The sequence below is a fragment of the Zalophus californianus genome, chromosome 10 (assembly GCF_009762305.2).
Source record: "Zalophus californianus isolate mZalCal1 chromosome 10, mZalCal1.pri.v2, whole genome shotgun sequence".
In the NCBI taxonomy this organism is placed as follows: Eukaryota; Metazoa; Chordata; class Mammalia; order Carnivora; family Otariidae; genus Zalophus; species Zalophus californianus.
The window spans coordinates 108,172,676-108,189,903 of record NC_045604.1 but is presented as its reverse complement, the minus strand read 5'-3'; the positions used below and the strand labels follow the sequence as shown (position 1 = coordinate 108,189,903).

The window sequence follows — 17,228 nt, the reverse complement described above, 5'->3', positions numbered from 1 at the left end:
TCTCTAGTGACCTATCCCGAATTTGTGCATTAAATTAACCTTTGAATTTTTTTTTTTTTAAGATTTTATTTATCTGACAGAGACACAGCGAGAGAGGGAACACAGCAGGGGGAGTGGGAGAGGGAGAAGCAGGCTTCCCGCTGAGCAGGGAGCCCGATGCGGGGCTCGATCCCAGGACCCTGGGATCATGACCTGAGCCGAAGGCAGACACCCAATGACTGAGCCACCCAGGTGCCCCAAGATTTTATTCATTTATTTGACAGAGAGAGAGAGATAGCGAGAGAGGGAACACAGGCGGGGGGGGTGGGAGAGGGAGAAGCAGGCTTTCCGCTGAGCAGGGAGCCCGATGCGGGGCTCGACCCCAGGACCCTGGGATCATGACCTGAGCCGAAGGCAGATGCTTAACGACTGAGCCACCGAGGCGCCCCAGCCTTTGAACTTTTATCTGAGTGATAGTGTGGCAGTTAATATGTGGAGAAACATAAAACATTTGGTCTTCTGGTGCACGGAACAGGAAGCAGAGCATTCTTACATGTAGATGTAAGGTTCTCTAGTTCACAGACTGAAGACCTTACTAGGCCCGTCTCTCCTGTCATCACTGCCAGAAGGTGGCATGGTGGATCAGTGACCCCAAACCTAAAGGCCTTTCTTGGCTGACAGTTATCAGGATAAGTCACCATGTAGATACTGACTTACTGGTTCCCTTGGCATAAGTTTGATGATCAGCTTGTTGTGGAAGATCAGTCAGAGTACATTTTAGCAGTGCTAGGTAACTGAATGAAACAGACAAGAGTAGCCAGCCCTCATGGGGCTTGTGTTCTAGTGAGGGCAAGTAATAAATGGAAAGCAGTAAAATCAGTATGTATGTGTTAGGTGGTGAGCGCTCTGGAGAACAGTAAAGCAGCCAGGAAGTTTAGGGAGTTGGAGTGGCGTTCATGTATGTTTGTATGTGTATATATATACACATATATATATGTGTATGTATATGTGTGTGTGTATATATAATGTATATATATATTTTTTTCTCGATGGTCCAATCCCATGTAAACATTTTTTTATTTAAATTCAATTAATTAACATACAGGGTATTATTGGTTTCAGAGGTAGAGGTCAGTGATTCATCAGTCTTATATAACACCCAGTGCTCATTACATCACGTGCCCTCCTTACTGTCCATCACCCAGTCACCCCATCCCTCCCCCGCCGCCCCTCCAACAACCCTGTTTGTTTCCTATGATTAAGAGTCTCTTAATGGTTTGTCTCTCTCTCTGGTAAGAGTCTCTTAATGGTTTGTCTCCCTCTCTGGTTTCGTCTTGTTTTATTTTTTCCTCTCTTCCCCTATGACCCTCTGTTTTGTTTCTTAAATTCCACATGTGAGTGAGATCATATGATGATAACTGTCTTTCTCTGATTGACTTATTTCGCTGAGCATAATACCCTCTAGTTCCGTCCACATCATTGCAAATGGCAAGAGTGTTCCTGTTACTGTATCATGTGTTTATGGAAGCTATTTTTTATAGAGCAAAGTAGGGTTAAAGTCCCTGCATTTATAGGTCAGTCCAACCCTGACATTTTCATTCCCGAAGCTCCTCTACCTGTGAAGTGGGCGCCTCCAGATTATTTGTTTCTAAGTCTAGAGGGACTAGGGGGTATCTGAACAGGTCCTTCACGAAACCAGGCACTCCTGCTCTCGTTTCTGCTGTGGGCGTCTTGTCCCAGAATTGACCGTCTTACTCTCTGTGGGAGATCTGTTGAGGCCATTGTCCCCTCCCTGCGTCCCTGGCGCTGCAGGGCCACACAGCATCCGCAACCCTTCTTCACGTCTCCCTGTGCTCGTGTGTGAATGAGAATGAGCCAGGAACCTGTAGAATCCTCCACCTTCGCTTGAGATGAGCATTTTTATCAGCAGGTCTGTGATCACGTGTGGCCCAGCAGTGCTCTGGCCTCTGCTAAATGACCCAGGGCTGGGGGACCGCTGACACACTGGCCGGGGAGGATGGAGCAGCCATGTCAGGTCATCCAGGGTCACAGGGTGGCCTGAGTGCCATCCGGGAGCGTCCTTCACTTAAGCGTTTCCCCCATTTTCCTTGAGATATTTATATCTTTGCTTTCTGCATTTTTGGTAGACGTGGACGTGAGGGTGACTTCCTTTCTTGGGTTTGCTGTCGGAGAAAGGAAAAGCATAATCATGACTCATCCATCACTGAAGCTCCGTCTCCTTGGGGATGTGGCCCCGTTGGCCCGGTGGCTTCAAGCTGGCTAGAAACCTGCCGGTTCATAAGGAATCTTGGCAGCTAATTCAGACTTTCAAAAACAGCAAAGCTGTGGACAGTCAGAGGCATCTGTGGATTTGGTTCACTTTTGGGGCCCTTTGTTTCCGACCCTCGCCCCTTGCGCAGGGTGTCCCATTCCAGCCAGGCCGCTCCCTGTCCGCCTCTCCCCGGCCCTCAGCTGCCGAGATGCTGAATTCTCAGTTCTTGATTTGTTCTTCAGAATTGTACTTTTTGGCCAGTAACTTACCTCCTGTGCGCATGCTCCTCCTCCTTCCTCTTTCACATTTCCAGCGGCCTCGGTTTTGAGGGCATGTCTGTGCCCCTCGTTTGCACGTCCGCATCAGCATCACGTTCCTACCTCTCAGACTTGGTTAGAAAATGCCCTTGAAAGTTAAAAAATGCAGGCATGCCTGTGGGTTCCTGATGCTCAGAATCTGTGTTTTTGCTCTGACCTGACACTTGCTCTGTCTTTGAAAGTTTGAAAGTGGAGGAGCGTGTGATGAAGCACGAGACCAGAGCGTCCCGCGTGGCTCCATGAATCTCTCTTTTTTCTGTAGACGGGAGCCCTGCTCAGCGCCTTTGTCCAGCTGTGTCACATTTCCACAACGCTGGCAGAGAAGACATGGGTCCAGCTTTTTCCCAGATTGTGGAAAATTCTGTCTGACAGACAGCAGCACGTGAGTATATGTTTTAAAGCCAGTCTTGGAAAACGTAGTTTTAGGTGTTGATAAAGATCTGTGGAAGAAAACCATCTTGTTAAGTGTCACAGGATGAGGGAACTAACTGCTCACTGTGGTCTAAGAGTGAATTCTCCAAAATACTGTCAGAGGCTGCGTGAGAGTGAGGCCGTGGAGATTTTTGAGTGGAGACCAGTTGTGATGCACTCTTGGGTTTCAGGCGCTGGCCGGTGAGATCAGCCCGTTCCTGTGCAGCGGCAGCCACCAGGTGCAGCGGGACTGTCAGCCCAGCGCACTCAACTGCTTCGTGGAGGCCATGTCCCAGTGCGTGCCCCCGATTCCCATCCGACCCTGCGTGCTCAAGTACTTGGGGAAGACGCACAACCTTTGGTTCCGCTCCACGTTAATGCTGGAGCACCAGGCTTTTGAGAAAGGTCTGAGCCTGCAGATTAAGCCGAAGCAAACGACGGAATTTTATGAGCAGGAGAGCATAACTCCGCCTCAGCAGGTGAGGCCTGCCTCATCTTCCGGGTCCTGTCGCCTTTGCCAGTGACCTCCCCGTTTCAGTAAACCTTACAGTGATTTTAAATGACAGCTTGGTGAAGTTGCCTTATTGTCATGAGCACTCAAGAAACCACACTCTGTTTTCAGGAGATACTGGATTCCCTGGCTGAACTGTACTCTTTGTTACAAGAGGAAGATATGTGGGCTGGCTTGTGGCAGAAGCGTTGCAAGTATTCAGAGACGGCGACGGCCATTGCTTATGAACAGCATGGATTCTTCGAGCAGGTAGCCAGCGTCCTGTGTCCAGTGACATGGCCGGGCCGCATGGCTGAGGAGAGGTCATTTCTAATGATCTCAAGTCAAAGTTCACGTTAAATTAGTTCACTGGTTTATTTCAAGCATTTATCCTACATAGAAAGGACCTTTGATTGAAGTCTTAGTTTAAGAGAAACCTACACACGTGACACGAACATTTCTGAACCTCAGTCCTAAAGCCTTTACTGTTAGTTGCTAATGTGGACGCTTTTTATCTGCAGTCAGTGGTGCTGTTGGAAATGGCAGATAGATTGTAGTTAGTGTTTAAACTGTAACCCTCATGTTTGTCCTTTCATTGATGTGTGGCCCCTTGTCCCAGGAAACGGTTCTCAGCCCCTCAGTGTAGGGCACTGAGCCACAGAAACTCTAGAAGCACAGTGTCCTCGCTGAAGGATGGAGAGATGCATCCCAGGGCTAGGCAGTCTCCACTGTCCATTGTCGGGGGGGGTGGCGGTGACGTGCCACCTCTGTTCCCTGTGTGTGCGGAGCCTCGGGCCAGTGATCTTCTAGAGAAGAGCGTAGGGCACCCCCAAGCCTGAGATCCAGCTTGCCCTAAATAATCAAGAGCGTTATTGACTTTTTCAGGCACAAGAATCTTACGAAAAGGCAATGGACAAAGCCAAGAAGGAGCACGAGAGGAGTAACGCCTCCCCTGCTATTTTCCCGGAGTACCAGCTGTGGGAGGACCACTGGATTCGGTACGCCCCGGTGCTTGATGTATTCAGGGCTCTGTTAGGGAACCGGTAAAAAAAGAAGTCTTTGAAATTTTCTTGTAATGAGTGCTTTTAAAAGGGAACTTTGCTACTTTCTTTACGGCCTTATAAAGAAAAGAACGACCTCAGAACAGCATTCGGTCCATGAGTAATTAAAAGCATCCATTGGAGAAACAAGAAATGATCTCTGCCTCCCACTGGCTCTGGCGCTTTGGGCTCTCTGTGGCGGGCAGCCCTCCGTGTCCAGGGGGACGCTTTATTTCAGACAGCAGGGTTGCTCTCTGCAGTGGGGCACCTTGGGAACCCACCCTTTGCCCTGTGGGGGGAAAGAATTTTTTTGCAATAAACAAAGTCTATCCCTTGCCCTTTCTGAATCTGTGAGTGTGTTGGTAACTGAACTTTTGCTCTTGAATCCCTGGTCTTCCAGGTGCTCCAAGGAGTTGAACCAGTGGGAAGCCTTGACGGAATATGGCCAGTCCAAAGGTCACATCAACCCTTACCTGGTCCTGGAGTGTGCTTGGCGGGTATCCAACTGGACTGCCATGAAGGAGGCATTGGTGCAGGTGAGACCACCCTCCCACCTCCGGGTGACTATCCCAGGCTCAGATTGTGTGGATCTCCAGAGAGTTCTCTTCACTTAGAACAAGCTAGGCATTCTGGCAGGTGAGCGATAGCTCTTGGGAAGCGAGCATTATCTCTGGTTCTCTAACACCTTTCCCAGGTGTATTCAGTTTGGGGGAGTTAGATGCAGCATTAGTTCATTGTGGCAGGTCCGGTGCAGAAGGGCTACTGGAGACGAGCGCGGCGCGGGTGAACCCTGCGCCGAGCCCGGTGGGTTAGTTGCTGCTGTCGGCAGAAGTCTGCCGAATGAAGCCGTGTTCTCTTCCGAGCATGTTTGTGGTGGAAGTGAAGGCAGAATGGTATCAGTGAGGCTGAGTCATGCACTGGGTTGAGCTCCACATTTTTTTTAATTAAACTCCATCCAGAAGAATTCGGTGCTCAGCGGGAGAGTGGGCACAGAGGCCCCATTCCCTTCCTCCCACTGGGGGGATCCAAAAGCCACAGTAAGGGACAGCGCAGCTCTGTGTCCTCTGAGCCCCATGACACGTTATTACTTTGGCCTTAGACGGTCTTCAGATGCGGCCGTTCTCGCTGCTCTTTATCGTTCCCTGCATCTGGGCCCTTCGCTCGTATTCTCCCTCGGCCCCTTTCCCTGCTTCTGCTCCTCGTCTCTCCACCTTTTCTGTGTGGTGGTCGTGGTTGGGCTTGAGGTGGAGGAAGTGCCACCTTCTTCTCACCTGCCCTTCTGCCCAGCCCGGCTTCGTTAACACTCACACAAGTGATTTTCCTTTCTTCTTGTAATTCGGAGACTGCAAAGCACGCTAAGATTATAGAGCTTACTGTCTTTGAAACGATGAACCTGAAATTTTAACCTGTACTGTGGCTACTGTGTTTATGTCGTTACTGATGTTGCTTTTTAACGTGGAAGATTGTAGAACTGAGATCGTGAACCACAGAGGGCGGAGACAACCCAGGGCTTGACTTTGGGCTTGGGATCTGGAAATTGCTCGTCTGATGCAGGGACTTTACTCCAGAGATAACCAGTCACTTGTATCAGTAAAATGTGTATTGTTTCTGACAAAACACATTTACAATGGATTCTTTCCTTGCTCTGATAGATGTTCTGCTGAGTAAATATTTATAGTTCACTCTGCTGTTTCCTTTCTTCTCCCTTCCCGGGGTTTCTCTTAGCTGGATGCGGGCAGCACCATGCTGTCTATGGGTCTGAGAAATAAGTTTCTTCTTTCAGAAACCCTTAATAATTTTCTAAAAATTATAAGCCCCTTACTAATTAGAAAAACTCAAAGTATACGAATAAACATTCTAGGTAGTCTGTAGTAAATTCACATAGTCTTGGTCCAAGTAGATGGTCCAAAATTATTTACTCATTTACTGATATTTCAAGAAAAAAAAAGCCACTCAAATTACTTCTGTTTTTGTTCCTATGCATTATGATTTCAGGGCTGCTCGCAGAAGTATGGTTTTCTTGGTTTGACTTAATTGATGGGGTAACTTGTTTCAGGGGGTGGGAAACAAGAAATGCCTTTGTTCTCAGTGTTTCGGAGGATAGATGTGTTGACAAAAGCCTATCTTGAATAGTGTTTAAGCCCAGAAAATGTGCGATTGGTGTGATTTTAGCGGATCGTGTTGGAAGCAGATGTTTTGACAAGTTTGTCTTCCTAAATTTCTTCATCGTTGGGTTATTGAGATCTAAGAGAGGCCATGAATGTGAATGTGCTTTAAAGAAGTAAAATGTCAAAAAAACAAGGCGGAGAGTTACATAAATGCAGGATGGCATCATCATCATCATCATTATACCGATCATCAATACATCAATACAGATCATACGTCAATACATCATACATCAATACAGATAGTATTTTGGCACTAAAATGTGTATATTTTTATTATTGCCCAAAGATGTTTCAGAATGAATGTTATGTTGATCTTGTTACAGCAAGTCCTGTCAAATACCTTCAACAGAGGTATCCTTTCTTCTCATACACAAAGAGATTATCTTTGAAAAGACCTTAATTTTTATCATTTATGTTTTTAAATGCTCTGTATAAGATCGGTAAAATGAGACCAGTTCTAATGCTTCCTTTAGAGGGTGGTGGGCAGACAGCTTTCAACAGTAGAAGGGGGAGCACAGGGAGCCTTTATGTGGCTCTGAGCCACGTGGGGGCGGTGGGGGTGGTGGGGGCAGGGTTAGAGCCGAGGAGAGGAAATCTGACAGTTCCAGGCTCAGTGTACTTCACGAGAGAGCTGACAACCAGAACATGAGAAGAAATCTGGGCGAAATTCTATAGTAGGTGACAGAGTGCGGCTTTGAATGACAGTCAAATTTATGAATGTTCTTTCACATTCTTATCAGCCGGAATCGTTGCCTTTTGCTTCCTTGTATAATGTGGAACAAGTTAGATTGATTTCCCAGGATAACAGTATGAATTGGAAACAATTCAAAATTATATTTATCAGAGTGGAGACGAATATATATTTAATACTTTGGAAATTTGCTGGCTGACTTTGTAGCCAAGGGGTGACCATTAATCTGGTTTGTCACATCGGTGTTGATCGGTTTCCCTCCTTTCTGGAGCTGCTGATGACTTAAGGCAAAGAACCTGTAGAGGCTGACTATTCGCTAGTATTCGGAAAAGGAGAGTATCCAGAAAATGCAATCTGAATGTTTGTCTTCTCCAAAGAAAACAAGTATCTATTCATAGTTTATCGCTTTGCATGATCGGCTACAAAAAAATTGGCTTGCATTTTTGACCCTTCGTACTGAGCAGTTTGCCCATTGCTTCCATGTAATGTTCTTTCACCACCAGGTGGAAGTAAGTTGTCCCAAAGAGATGGCGTGGAAAGTCAACATGTACCGTGGATACCTGGCCATCTGCCATCCTGAGGAGCAGCAGCTCAGCTTCATCGAGCGCCTGGTTGAAATGGCCAGCAGTTTGGCCATCCGCGAGTGGCGGCGGCTGCCCCATGTGGTGTCCCACGTGCACACGCCTCTTCTCCAGGTGGGTGTGGCGCGCATACCCAGCCGTCCTGGGGGCCCCTCCCAGCAGCACGCCCCCCATCCAGGCTGAGGTCCGTAATCCGAGCTGGACGGCAGGGAGGAAGATCCTTCCACTTGTCTTGTCTCTAATTTAAGCTCGTCCTCAGTGGAAGGAAGGCCAGAGTCAAAATACAGAGGAATAAAATGTTCTCGTTTTTGGAGCTTCCATGGGATTTAAATGACAGATGACATCTCAGGAGTGATTTTGATGATTCTCATTTTTGCTCCAGGCTTTTCTTTAACGGCCACTATCCCCCATCAGTGTGATGCCATGGTGCATCTCCTCCTCGCTGGATCATCTGCACCGTTTCTGACAGCTTGTTCCAGCCACACAGGCCACCATTCACTTGCTTGGCTCTCCCACAGTCCCGCACACGTGCTGCTTGTCTCCACAGAACGTACTTCTTCCCACCCCTCTGCCTGACCTTGAGGCTCCATACAAGCAGGAAGTGAAGGCTAAGGCAGAACTGTCAAATGCAGGTCGCAGTAGGCACACAGCCCTCAGCAAAGGCTGAGCAACTTAGTGGTTCTGGTCTTTAGGGACATCTTTGGCTAACTGGTTGACCCCTAAGCCACCTGAGCAAAGATGTTGGTGTTTGCATTCTGCAGATAAGAGAGACTTGATAGACTCAGTGTACCAACATACTCAGAGTGGGGGTCCCAGAGGGAGTGGAGCCAGAAAAGGGGGCAAAAGGAATATTTGAGAAATAATGGCTGAAGACTGCCCAAATTTGATAAGTCAATTTCATTTACCAAGCAGATACACAAATGAGCTTATAAGCATGGGAAAAACTGCTCACCATCATCAGTCATTAGGGAAATGCAGATCAAAACCACAGTGAGATACCACCTCACACGCACTACACTCAGAATAAAAACAATAACGAGTGTTGGTAAGGATGGGGGCGAAATTGGAGCCCACGTATATTGCTGGTGGGATTGTAAAATAGACTGGAGACAATGTGACAGTTCCTCAAAATACTAAGTACAGAGTTCCTAGATGACAGCGGTTTCGATCCTACACACACACACACACACACGCACACCCATGTTCACCCGTAGCGATATCCATAATGGCCAAAATGTGGAAACTGCCCAAATGACCGTCAGCTGATGAGTAAATAAAAAGTGGCAGATCCAGGCAGCGGACTGTTGTTCAATAAAAAGGAACGTGTACTGAGCCCTGTCAACAGCGTGGTGAACCTTAGCAACGCTCTGAGTGGAGAAGTGTCCATCTCTGAGGAGTGTCCAGGATGGGGAAAGGCACAGAGACAGAACTCGGATCAGTGGTTGCCACCCGCTGGGGGAGGGAATATGGGGGAGGCTGCTGACGGATCCGGGGCCGCTTTTTGGATTGAGATAGGCATTCCATACGTAGGTGGTAGTGAGGGTTCTACATTTCTAGGAACGTGTTAAAAACTGAATTGCACACTTTACAGAGTGATTTTGGTGATGTTTTAATTGTATCTCAGTAAAGCTGGTATAAAACAGATACCACACTGCTGTGCTTTCAGTAGGCTTTCGGCGGGAGGGAGGTTTCCGAAGACAGGGTAACGAACTGAACTTGAGGTGCAGATGGAAAGCAGAGGCCCTTGCAGGGAGTATCTACAGTTAAGATCAGTCAGCAAGATAGCAAGTACTGAATCTAGGTGCTGTGCTCGGGAGATTCTGACAAGTTCAAAACAAGGATTCTGCCCCAGAGGAGCGCCTTGCTGGAGAGAGGAGAGCCATAAGAAGCAAACTTCCACACCAGAGGGAGACTGTGATTCAGTGCCTTGCAGTAGGACGGAGAGGTCACCCAGGATTTAGAGAAGGGGGAGTGGGACCTCACGGGTGGAACTTGGATGGGCTCAGAATCATGGCCAGGGCGTTTGGAGCCAGCAGTGCGTCTGGGCTGTGAAAGGTAGACGGCTCAGGAGGGACGTGACGGAAAACCTATGTGCCAGCCCAAAGGGATGGCGCGAACCGTGTTTTGAGATGCTTAGTGTGGCCACGGTGTTGGAGTGTTGCTGAAAGGAGAGCCTGAGGGCGGGCGGGCCAGGCCAGGCCGTTCTGATCTGAGCCCACGGTAGGAGAGCCCAACTTAGGTGGTGGCAAAAGGAATGAGAAGGAGTTTGGGGGGCTCTCCGTTCACAGGGTGTGCCGCCTGCACCACTGTCCTCCCTCTCCTACTTTGCAGTAAGCCACAGAGCTGAACTTTTAAAAGTGGGGGGATCAGGGGAGCAGAGTTTGGGGTGAAGAGTAAATGAAATGTGGAAGTGAGGCGTCTGTAAGCGAGAGTGCTTCCTTCGGGAAGTGAGTCGGGAGACCTTGACAGTCCTCAGTTTGCTGAGGGGCTCTGGTTTATTTTCCTCACCGGCGCTCACTGTGGGATCCCTTGTGCTGGTCCCGTTCAGGCAGCCCAGCAGATCATCGAACTTCAGGAAGCTGCACAAATCAACGCCGGCTTACAGCCCACCAACCTGGGCAGGAACAACAGCCTGCACGACATGAAGACAGTGGTGAAGACGTGGAGGAACAGGCTGCCCATTGTGTCTGACGACTTGTCCCACTGGAGCAGCGTCTTCATGTGGAGGCAGCATCATTACCAGGGTAAACCTACCTGGTCCGGCATGCATTCATCATGTAATTTTCCAGACACCCCGCTGTTCTGGTTTCATGTCTTGGTTTTGTTGTGTTGTGTTTTGTTTTTTTTCCTTCTACCAGATGTTCTAATTTCTGGCGGGGTTGGTAGGTGTGGCGGTTGGTCTGGCAAGGGGAGAGGGGAAGGCGGTGGAAGATGGGGAGATTCCCTCCACCCGTTAGCACTCTTCCAGCCCGAACAGAGCGGGCGCTAGGGGCGCAGGCCGGTGGGGTCTGAGCTGCGGGGTATGGTGCTCGTTGTGAAGGGCCGCCCGAGGAAGAGCTGCTTGAAGGTGGCCGCGTGGAGCCTCCTCCGGCTTTCCGGGTCCTCTTTGTTCAACCCGCCAGCACCCCTTAGAGCCACATTCCTGATTTAGTTATAGCCACGACGGTAATGGTCCGCTCAGTAGTCGGTGCTTCTTAACCTCTGACTTTCGTATCAGGTATCTCCCTTGTGTAAAACCCAAGGAAAAGTAATGAGGGTTTATCTCAGAGCTTTCTGTTTTCATAAGCCATGTTGTGCGTGTTTTTCATTTTTTATTTCAGCCTTACTGTGGAACGCTTTGAGAGATGTTTGGCGTGGACTGATGGTCCTTTTCTTTGCTCTCTCTAGCTATCGTAACTGCCTATGAAAACAGTTCTCAGCACGACCCAAGCTCAAACAACGCCATGCTTGGGGTTCACGCGTCCGCGTCGGCGATCATCCAGTATGGGAAGATCGCCCGCAAACAAGGACTGGTCAATGTGGCTCTGGACATACTAAGTCGCATTCATACGATTCCAACCGTGCCCATCGTGGACTGCTTCCAGAAGATTCGGCAGCAAGTCAAATGTTACCTCCAGCTGGCAGGAGTCATGGGGAAAAACGAATGTATGCAGGTAGAGTGAGCACGGGGGCCGGCGGCCTCCCCTCCGCTGGGAGGTCCGGCAGAGCACGGGTGCCCCGTGGAGACTCCTGGTGCAGAGAGTGGGAAAGGAGGGTCAGAGCTTCCCAGAAACATGGCGTTGTTTGTGGGAGGCAGTCCCTTCACCACCAGAAAGGGAAAGGAAACCACTTTGAGTGTTTGTACATTTTACCGTCTCTGTTCTATACCGTCTTTGGTTGACATATTTAAGGAAAGAAAATGAAAAACTGTGCGTTATGAGGATGTAGAGTAGATTTCAATCATGTTCAGAGGAATAGTAACAAAAACAATGAAATGAACTAGACATAGAACGTTTTGGAAAAAGCAGTACCCTTAAGGTATCCAGGACTGAATGTGGCATTTAGTGATTCAGTTTACGCTTGTCAGTCAAGAACTGTTTGTGGTAGGCGAGGTCAGCCGTCAGCTTCAAGTGCACTTGTCAGTGACCTTTAGGGCTTACTGCCTAGATAAATATTGTAATGCAGTTTTAGCACCATTGTCTAGGAATTTCAAGAATTTTTTCCCCTACTTTTTTTTTTTTTTTAAAAAACAGGGTCTTGAAGTGATTGAATCTACAAACTTGAAATACTTTACAAAAGAGATGACAGCTGAATTTTACGCACTGAAGGGAATGTTCTTGGCTCAGATCAACAAGTACGTATGTTATACAGAAGGAGAAAAGTTCATCAGACTATTTTAATAGTTATTTACAACTCGAAGTCAGTGTGAAGCTCCAGCCCAAGGTCGGTATGATTTGGTGATGGTTGTCGGGTGTGATACTTGAGGTACTCTGTCTCTGTGAAGATAGTAACTTACAGCGGGTGGATAACCAAGTCTGCTGGGTAGGACTTAAAAACGCTTTTTAAAAATGAGTTGCTTTTGAACATAGGACTGCTGATGGCATAGATTCATTTCTCCCTTTTCGCAGCATGATATTTTGGACCAGAGTTGATTTGATTCCTTTTACGGAGATAGTTCCTGTTTTAGAGCAGGGCGTCAGGCTGTGGCCTGCAGACAAAATCCGGCCAGCGTCTGGTCTCTGGGAGCAGGCCCACCCCCGCTGACGGGCTTTATGGCGGCTTTCACACGACAGCCACAGAGTTGAGTAGTTGTGACAGAAATTGTCCGGCCCACAAAGCCTAAGCCCGTTTACTGTCTATGTCTAGCCCCTTCAGAATAAGGTCACAAAACCCTGTTTTAGAGAAATGAACATCAGGTGAAATTTTGTAAAAAGTATACAAATGAGATGTGCTTACAAGATGCTGCTCGTTGCCATATGTGGAGCTGTAAAGCCCACTTTTCACATTTTCAATAAAAGGGGTTGCGTTTTTAGCTTATTTTAAATAAGGAAGTGATTTTGTCAAGATAAAAAGGTTTTTTTTTAACGGTTTAAATTCACATGACCTAAAACGCACCATTTGGAAGGGTACCGTTCAGTGGGCTTTAGACATCCACAGTGTTGTACAAGCATCACTGGCTGCTCATTCTGAAACATTTCTGTCACCCCCAAGAGAAACCACGGACCTCTTAGCGGTTGCTCCCTATTTTCCCCTTCCTTTGTCCCCTGACAACCACTAATCATCTCTCTGTCTCTGTGATGTGCCTGTTCTGCACGTTTCGAATAAATGGAATCCTACAGTCTGTGGCCTTTCGTGCCTGGCTTTTTTCACTCGGGGTCGTCTGTTCTCGGGGTTGTCTGTGCTGTAGCAGGTGTCAGAACGTGGTACTCCGTGGTGTTCCTGTAGGTTTTATTTATCCACTCAACAATCAGTGAACATTTCGACTGTTTCCACGTGTGACTCCTGTGAGTAATGTTGCTGTGAATGTTCATGTACAGGGTTTTGTGGGAGCCTTGGGGGTGAAATTGCTGGGTCATGCGGTACTTATTTATCTTGTCGAGAAACTTCCAGATGGTTCTCCACAATGGTTATGCTGTTTTACGTTCCTGCCAGCAGAGTCTGTGGTTTCCAGCCTCTGTGTGTGTCTTTGCCAGCATTTGTTCCTTTCTATTTTTCGGACTGTAACTGTGTTCGTGAGGATGAAGTGGGGCCTCACGGGTTTTGATTGTCGTTTTCCTGGTGACTGGTGGTGCTGAGCATCTTTTCCATGCCATTTGCGAGTCTTCTTGACAGCAACGTGTATTCAGTTATTTTGCCCATTCCTTAGTTGGACTATTTGGCTTTTTATCATCTGGCTCTAATTCTTAGACTTTTGGATGTGTCTCTGAGGTGTGTGATTGCAGACATTTTCACACTTTGTGCAGGCTGTCTTCTCAACTTTCTTGCCCGCGCCCTTAACGCACAAAGCTTCTCATTTTGAAGTTGGGTGTACGTATCTGTTTTCTTGGGCTGCTCGTACTTTTAGTGTTGTAGCTAAGACACCATCGCCTAATCCAGGGTCACAAGGTGACTCCTCTGATTTCTTCAAAGAGTCTTACAGTCAGGCCTTCAACCGTTTTGAGTTAATTTTTATATGTGGCAGGAGATAGTGGTCCAAATACATTCTCTTGCACGTGTGTAGACTCTGTCCCACCACCGGTCATCGAAAAGACTTCTTTCCCCGTAGAAGGGCCTTGGCGGCCTTTTGAAAAGTTAGCTGACCAGAAAAAATAAAGGTTTATTTCTGGACACTCAGCTCTGTTCCACTGATTACGTCCATCCTTATGCTGGGACCACACTGTATCGCTTACTGTTGCTTTACAGTAAGGTTTGAAATTGGGAAGTGCTCTTCAACTTTATCCTTTTTCAGGATTGTCTTGGCTGTTTGGAATCTCTGACGTTCCGCATGAGTTTTAGGTTATTCATTTCTGCAAAAGAGGCTATTGGAGTGATTGCATTGAATCTTGTTGGTTAATTTAGCAAGTATTGCCATCCTAACAAGATTAAATTTTCCAGTTCATGAACATAAGATGTTTATCTTTGTTTCACTTAACAGTGGTTTATATTTTTTAGTGTACAAGTCTTGCATTTCTTACGCTAAATATGTTCTTAAATATTTTATTCTTCTTGATGTTATAAAATTTTTTTCCTAATTTTATTTCCAGATTCTCCATTGCTAAGGTACAGAAAATACAACTGAATTTTGTCTATTGCTCTTACATCTTCAACATTGCCAAATATTTATTTGCTCTGTTTTATGTGTGTGTCTTCTATAGGGTTTTCTGTATGTAAAATTATATCATCTGTAAGTAGAGATGGTTATACATCTTCTTTCCACTCTGGATGCCTTTACTTTTTTTCTTGCCTAATTGCTCCTACCTAGGACTTCTGGTAGTAAGTTCAGTAGAGGTGGTGAAAGTTCTTGCCTTGTTCCTGATCGCAGAGGAAGACCTTTTAGTCCTTCACCATCGAATAAGATGTTACCTGTGGGCTTTTCTGTATGACCTTTATTATGTTAAGGTAGTTTCCTTCTGTACTTAGCTAGTTGAGTGTGTTTATCACGAGAGGGTGTTGGATTTCCTGCACCAACTGAGATGATCATGTTTTCCTTTTTCATTCTGCTAATGTGATGCATCCCATGGGTTGATTTTTTTTTTTTTTTTTTTTTTTTTTTTATGTTGACCCACCACCTTGCGTTGCTGTGATAAATCCCACTGGGTCGTAGTGTATAATCCTTTTCACGTGCTGTTGGATTTGGTTTGCATTTATTTATAATCACAAGGGATATGAGTATCTAGTTCTCTTATGTCCTGTACATTGTTGGAAGATGTAAAACTCTCTCTCATTTGCAGATAGTAATGTGGTGCAGCCACTGTGGAAAATAGTTCATGAGCTCCTCAAAAAATTAAACACAGAATTCCCCTATGACCCAGGAATTCCCCTCTTGGGTATATACCCAGAAGAATTGAAAACGGGTGTTCAAGCAGGTTCTTGCTCATGAATGTTTGTAGCAGCACCATCCGCAGTAGCCAAAATGTCAAAACCACCCAAATGAATGGATAAGCAAAACCTGGTTAGATACACAGCGGAGCAGTATCAGGCGTAAAAGGGAATGAGGTGCCGCCGCCTGCTACAGCACGGGTGAACCTCGAAAACAGGTCACGTAATACAGGATTCCATGTCTGTGAGATACACAGATGAGGTCAGTCCGTCAGCCAGAAAGCAGGTTGGTGGTCCCCAGGGACTGGAGGCTGGGGGCGATGGAGAGTGACTGCTCCGTGGTATGGGGTTTTCTTTGGGGATGACAATAGAGTGTTTTGGCACCTGATAGAGTGGCAGTTGTATGACATTTTGAACGTACTAAAGGCCACTGAATTATTCATTTTAAAGTGGTCGATTTTATGTTACGTGAAGCTCACCTAAAAAAAAAATTATGTTTTGATTTTGCCTCCTCACAGATCTGAGGAAGCAAACAAAGCATTTTCTGCAGCCGTGCAAATGCATGACGTGCTGGTGAAGGCATGGGCCATGTGGGGCGATTATCTGGAGAACATCTTCGTGAAGGAGCGGCAGCTACATCTGGGCGTGTCTGCCATTACTTGTTACCTGCACGCGTGCCGGCATCAGAATGAGAGCAAGTCAAGGAAATACTTAGCAAAGGTGAGACCCAAGGCCGTCTGGTGGCCTTCAGGTTTGCATGAGAAGCCAGCTTCTGCCCAATCCATGCTGGGGGTGAGGCATTATTTCATGCCTGCCCGGTCCGTTCCCGTCCGTCACTCTTCACGGGATCTGTCACAGTTCCATTTGAAAGCTGAGAAAACGGAGGCCTGACATACTTGAGGTCCCAGGACTTTTAAGCAGCAAAACCGTGCCTGGAGTCAGTCCTGGGACTCAGTCCAGCATTCTCGGTGGGACCTCACCCCGGACAGAGATCCCTGCCCACTGACGAGGACGCTGCCAGGAGAACCCACCCGCCAGACGCCTGGTAGATTCTCCCCTCTCCCCTGCAGGGGAGGTGCCCACAGTCCCAGAGCTGCTCAGCGCTAGTCGCAGGTGACATGGGATCACAGGGTTTCTGCACACTCGCTGGCGTTCTTGTCCCCGGGTTGCCCCAGCGCAGCGTGGAGGGTGGGGCCGGCGGCTGACACGCACCTGCCCAGAGGTGACTGCTTAACACTGACATTCTTTCTTCGGTGTTGCTCCCTCTCTCGTGTCTCAGGAAACACATAAATAAAACCCAGAAGTCATCCCTGCAGAAAAGTTAGGAAAAAGTTGTTCTCCTTTTCTGTTTTGTCCCGTTAAAGGTTTAGATTTCTTAGAATTCCTTAGTGTCCAAATGTGGAATGAACATCGGCACCTGGTATTTAAAGCCGACTCCAGAAACACACCAGCTGTGATGACACAGAGAAGCTCCCTAAATATTTGACCCTGAATTTGCCTCCTTCTGGATGTAGTAGTTTCAGACATCCGTGGACACCAGGCCGCCAGCTTGTGGCCACCTCATTGCGGGGCGGTGTTCATCAGAGATTTTTAGCAGAGGTCCATTTGGTTTTGGGGAGGTCGTGAGTGTGAATTAGCAGGTTGGCAGGCCCTTGGGTCGCTAGGTTGGGTCGTTAGTGATTGGTGGTAATGCCTCATCTAGGTAAGAACTGTATTCACATTTGCGGTCTCATCTGTCTGTGAGACTTACACATTAAGTTTAGCAATATCGTTGGCCCTTTT

General features: G+C 47.3%; 1 protein-coding gene across 12 annotated transcripts in view; it reads left to right on the top strand.

Annotated features, from left to right (window-relative positions):
- LOC113932077 (transformation/transcription domain associated protein) overlaps nucleotides 1-17,228 on the top strand; it is a 113,886-nt gene that overhangs the window by 76,800 nt on the left and 19,858 nt on the right. For 8 of the 12 annotated variants that reach the window (XM_027610507.1, XM_027610509.1, XM_027610506.1 and 5 more), the window contains 10 exons: nucleotides 2,831-2,950; nucleotides 3,171-3,458; nucleotides 3,602-3,739; nucleotides 4,355-4,467; nucleotides 4,910-5,045; nucleotides 7,872-8,063; nucleotides 10,498-10,726; nucleotides 11,337-11,602; nucleotides 12,182-12,282; nucleotides 15,965-16,166. In XM_027610507.1, the coding sequence (XP_027466308.1) occupies nucleotides 2,831-2,950; nucleotides 3,171-3,458; nucleotides 3,602-3,739; nucleotides 4,355-4,467; nucleotides 4,910-5,045; nucleotides 7,872-8,063; nucleotides 10,498-10,726; nucleotides 11,337-11,602; nucleotides 12,182-12,282; nucleotides 15,965-16,166 (1,785 nt within the window). The remainder of the gene's footprint in view (nucleotides 1-2,830; nucleotides 2,951-3,170; nucleotides 3,459-3,601; nucleotides 3,740-4,354; nucleotides 4,468-4,909; nucleotides 5,046-7,871; nucleotides 8,064-10,497; nucleotides 10,727-11,336; nucleotides 11,603-12,181; nucleotides 12,283-15,964; nucleotides 16,167-17,228) is intronic. The other 4 variants (XM_035722076.1, XM_027610510.1, XM_027610511.1 and 1 more) reach the window with 1 other exon arrangement.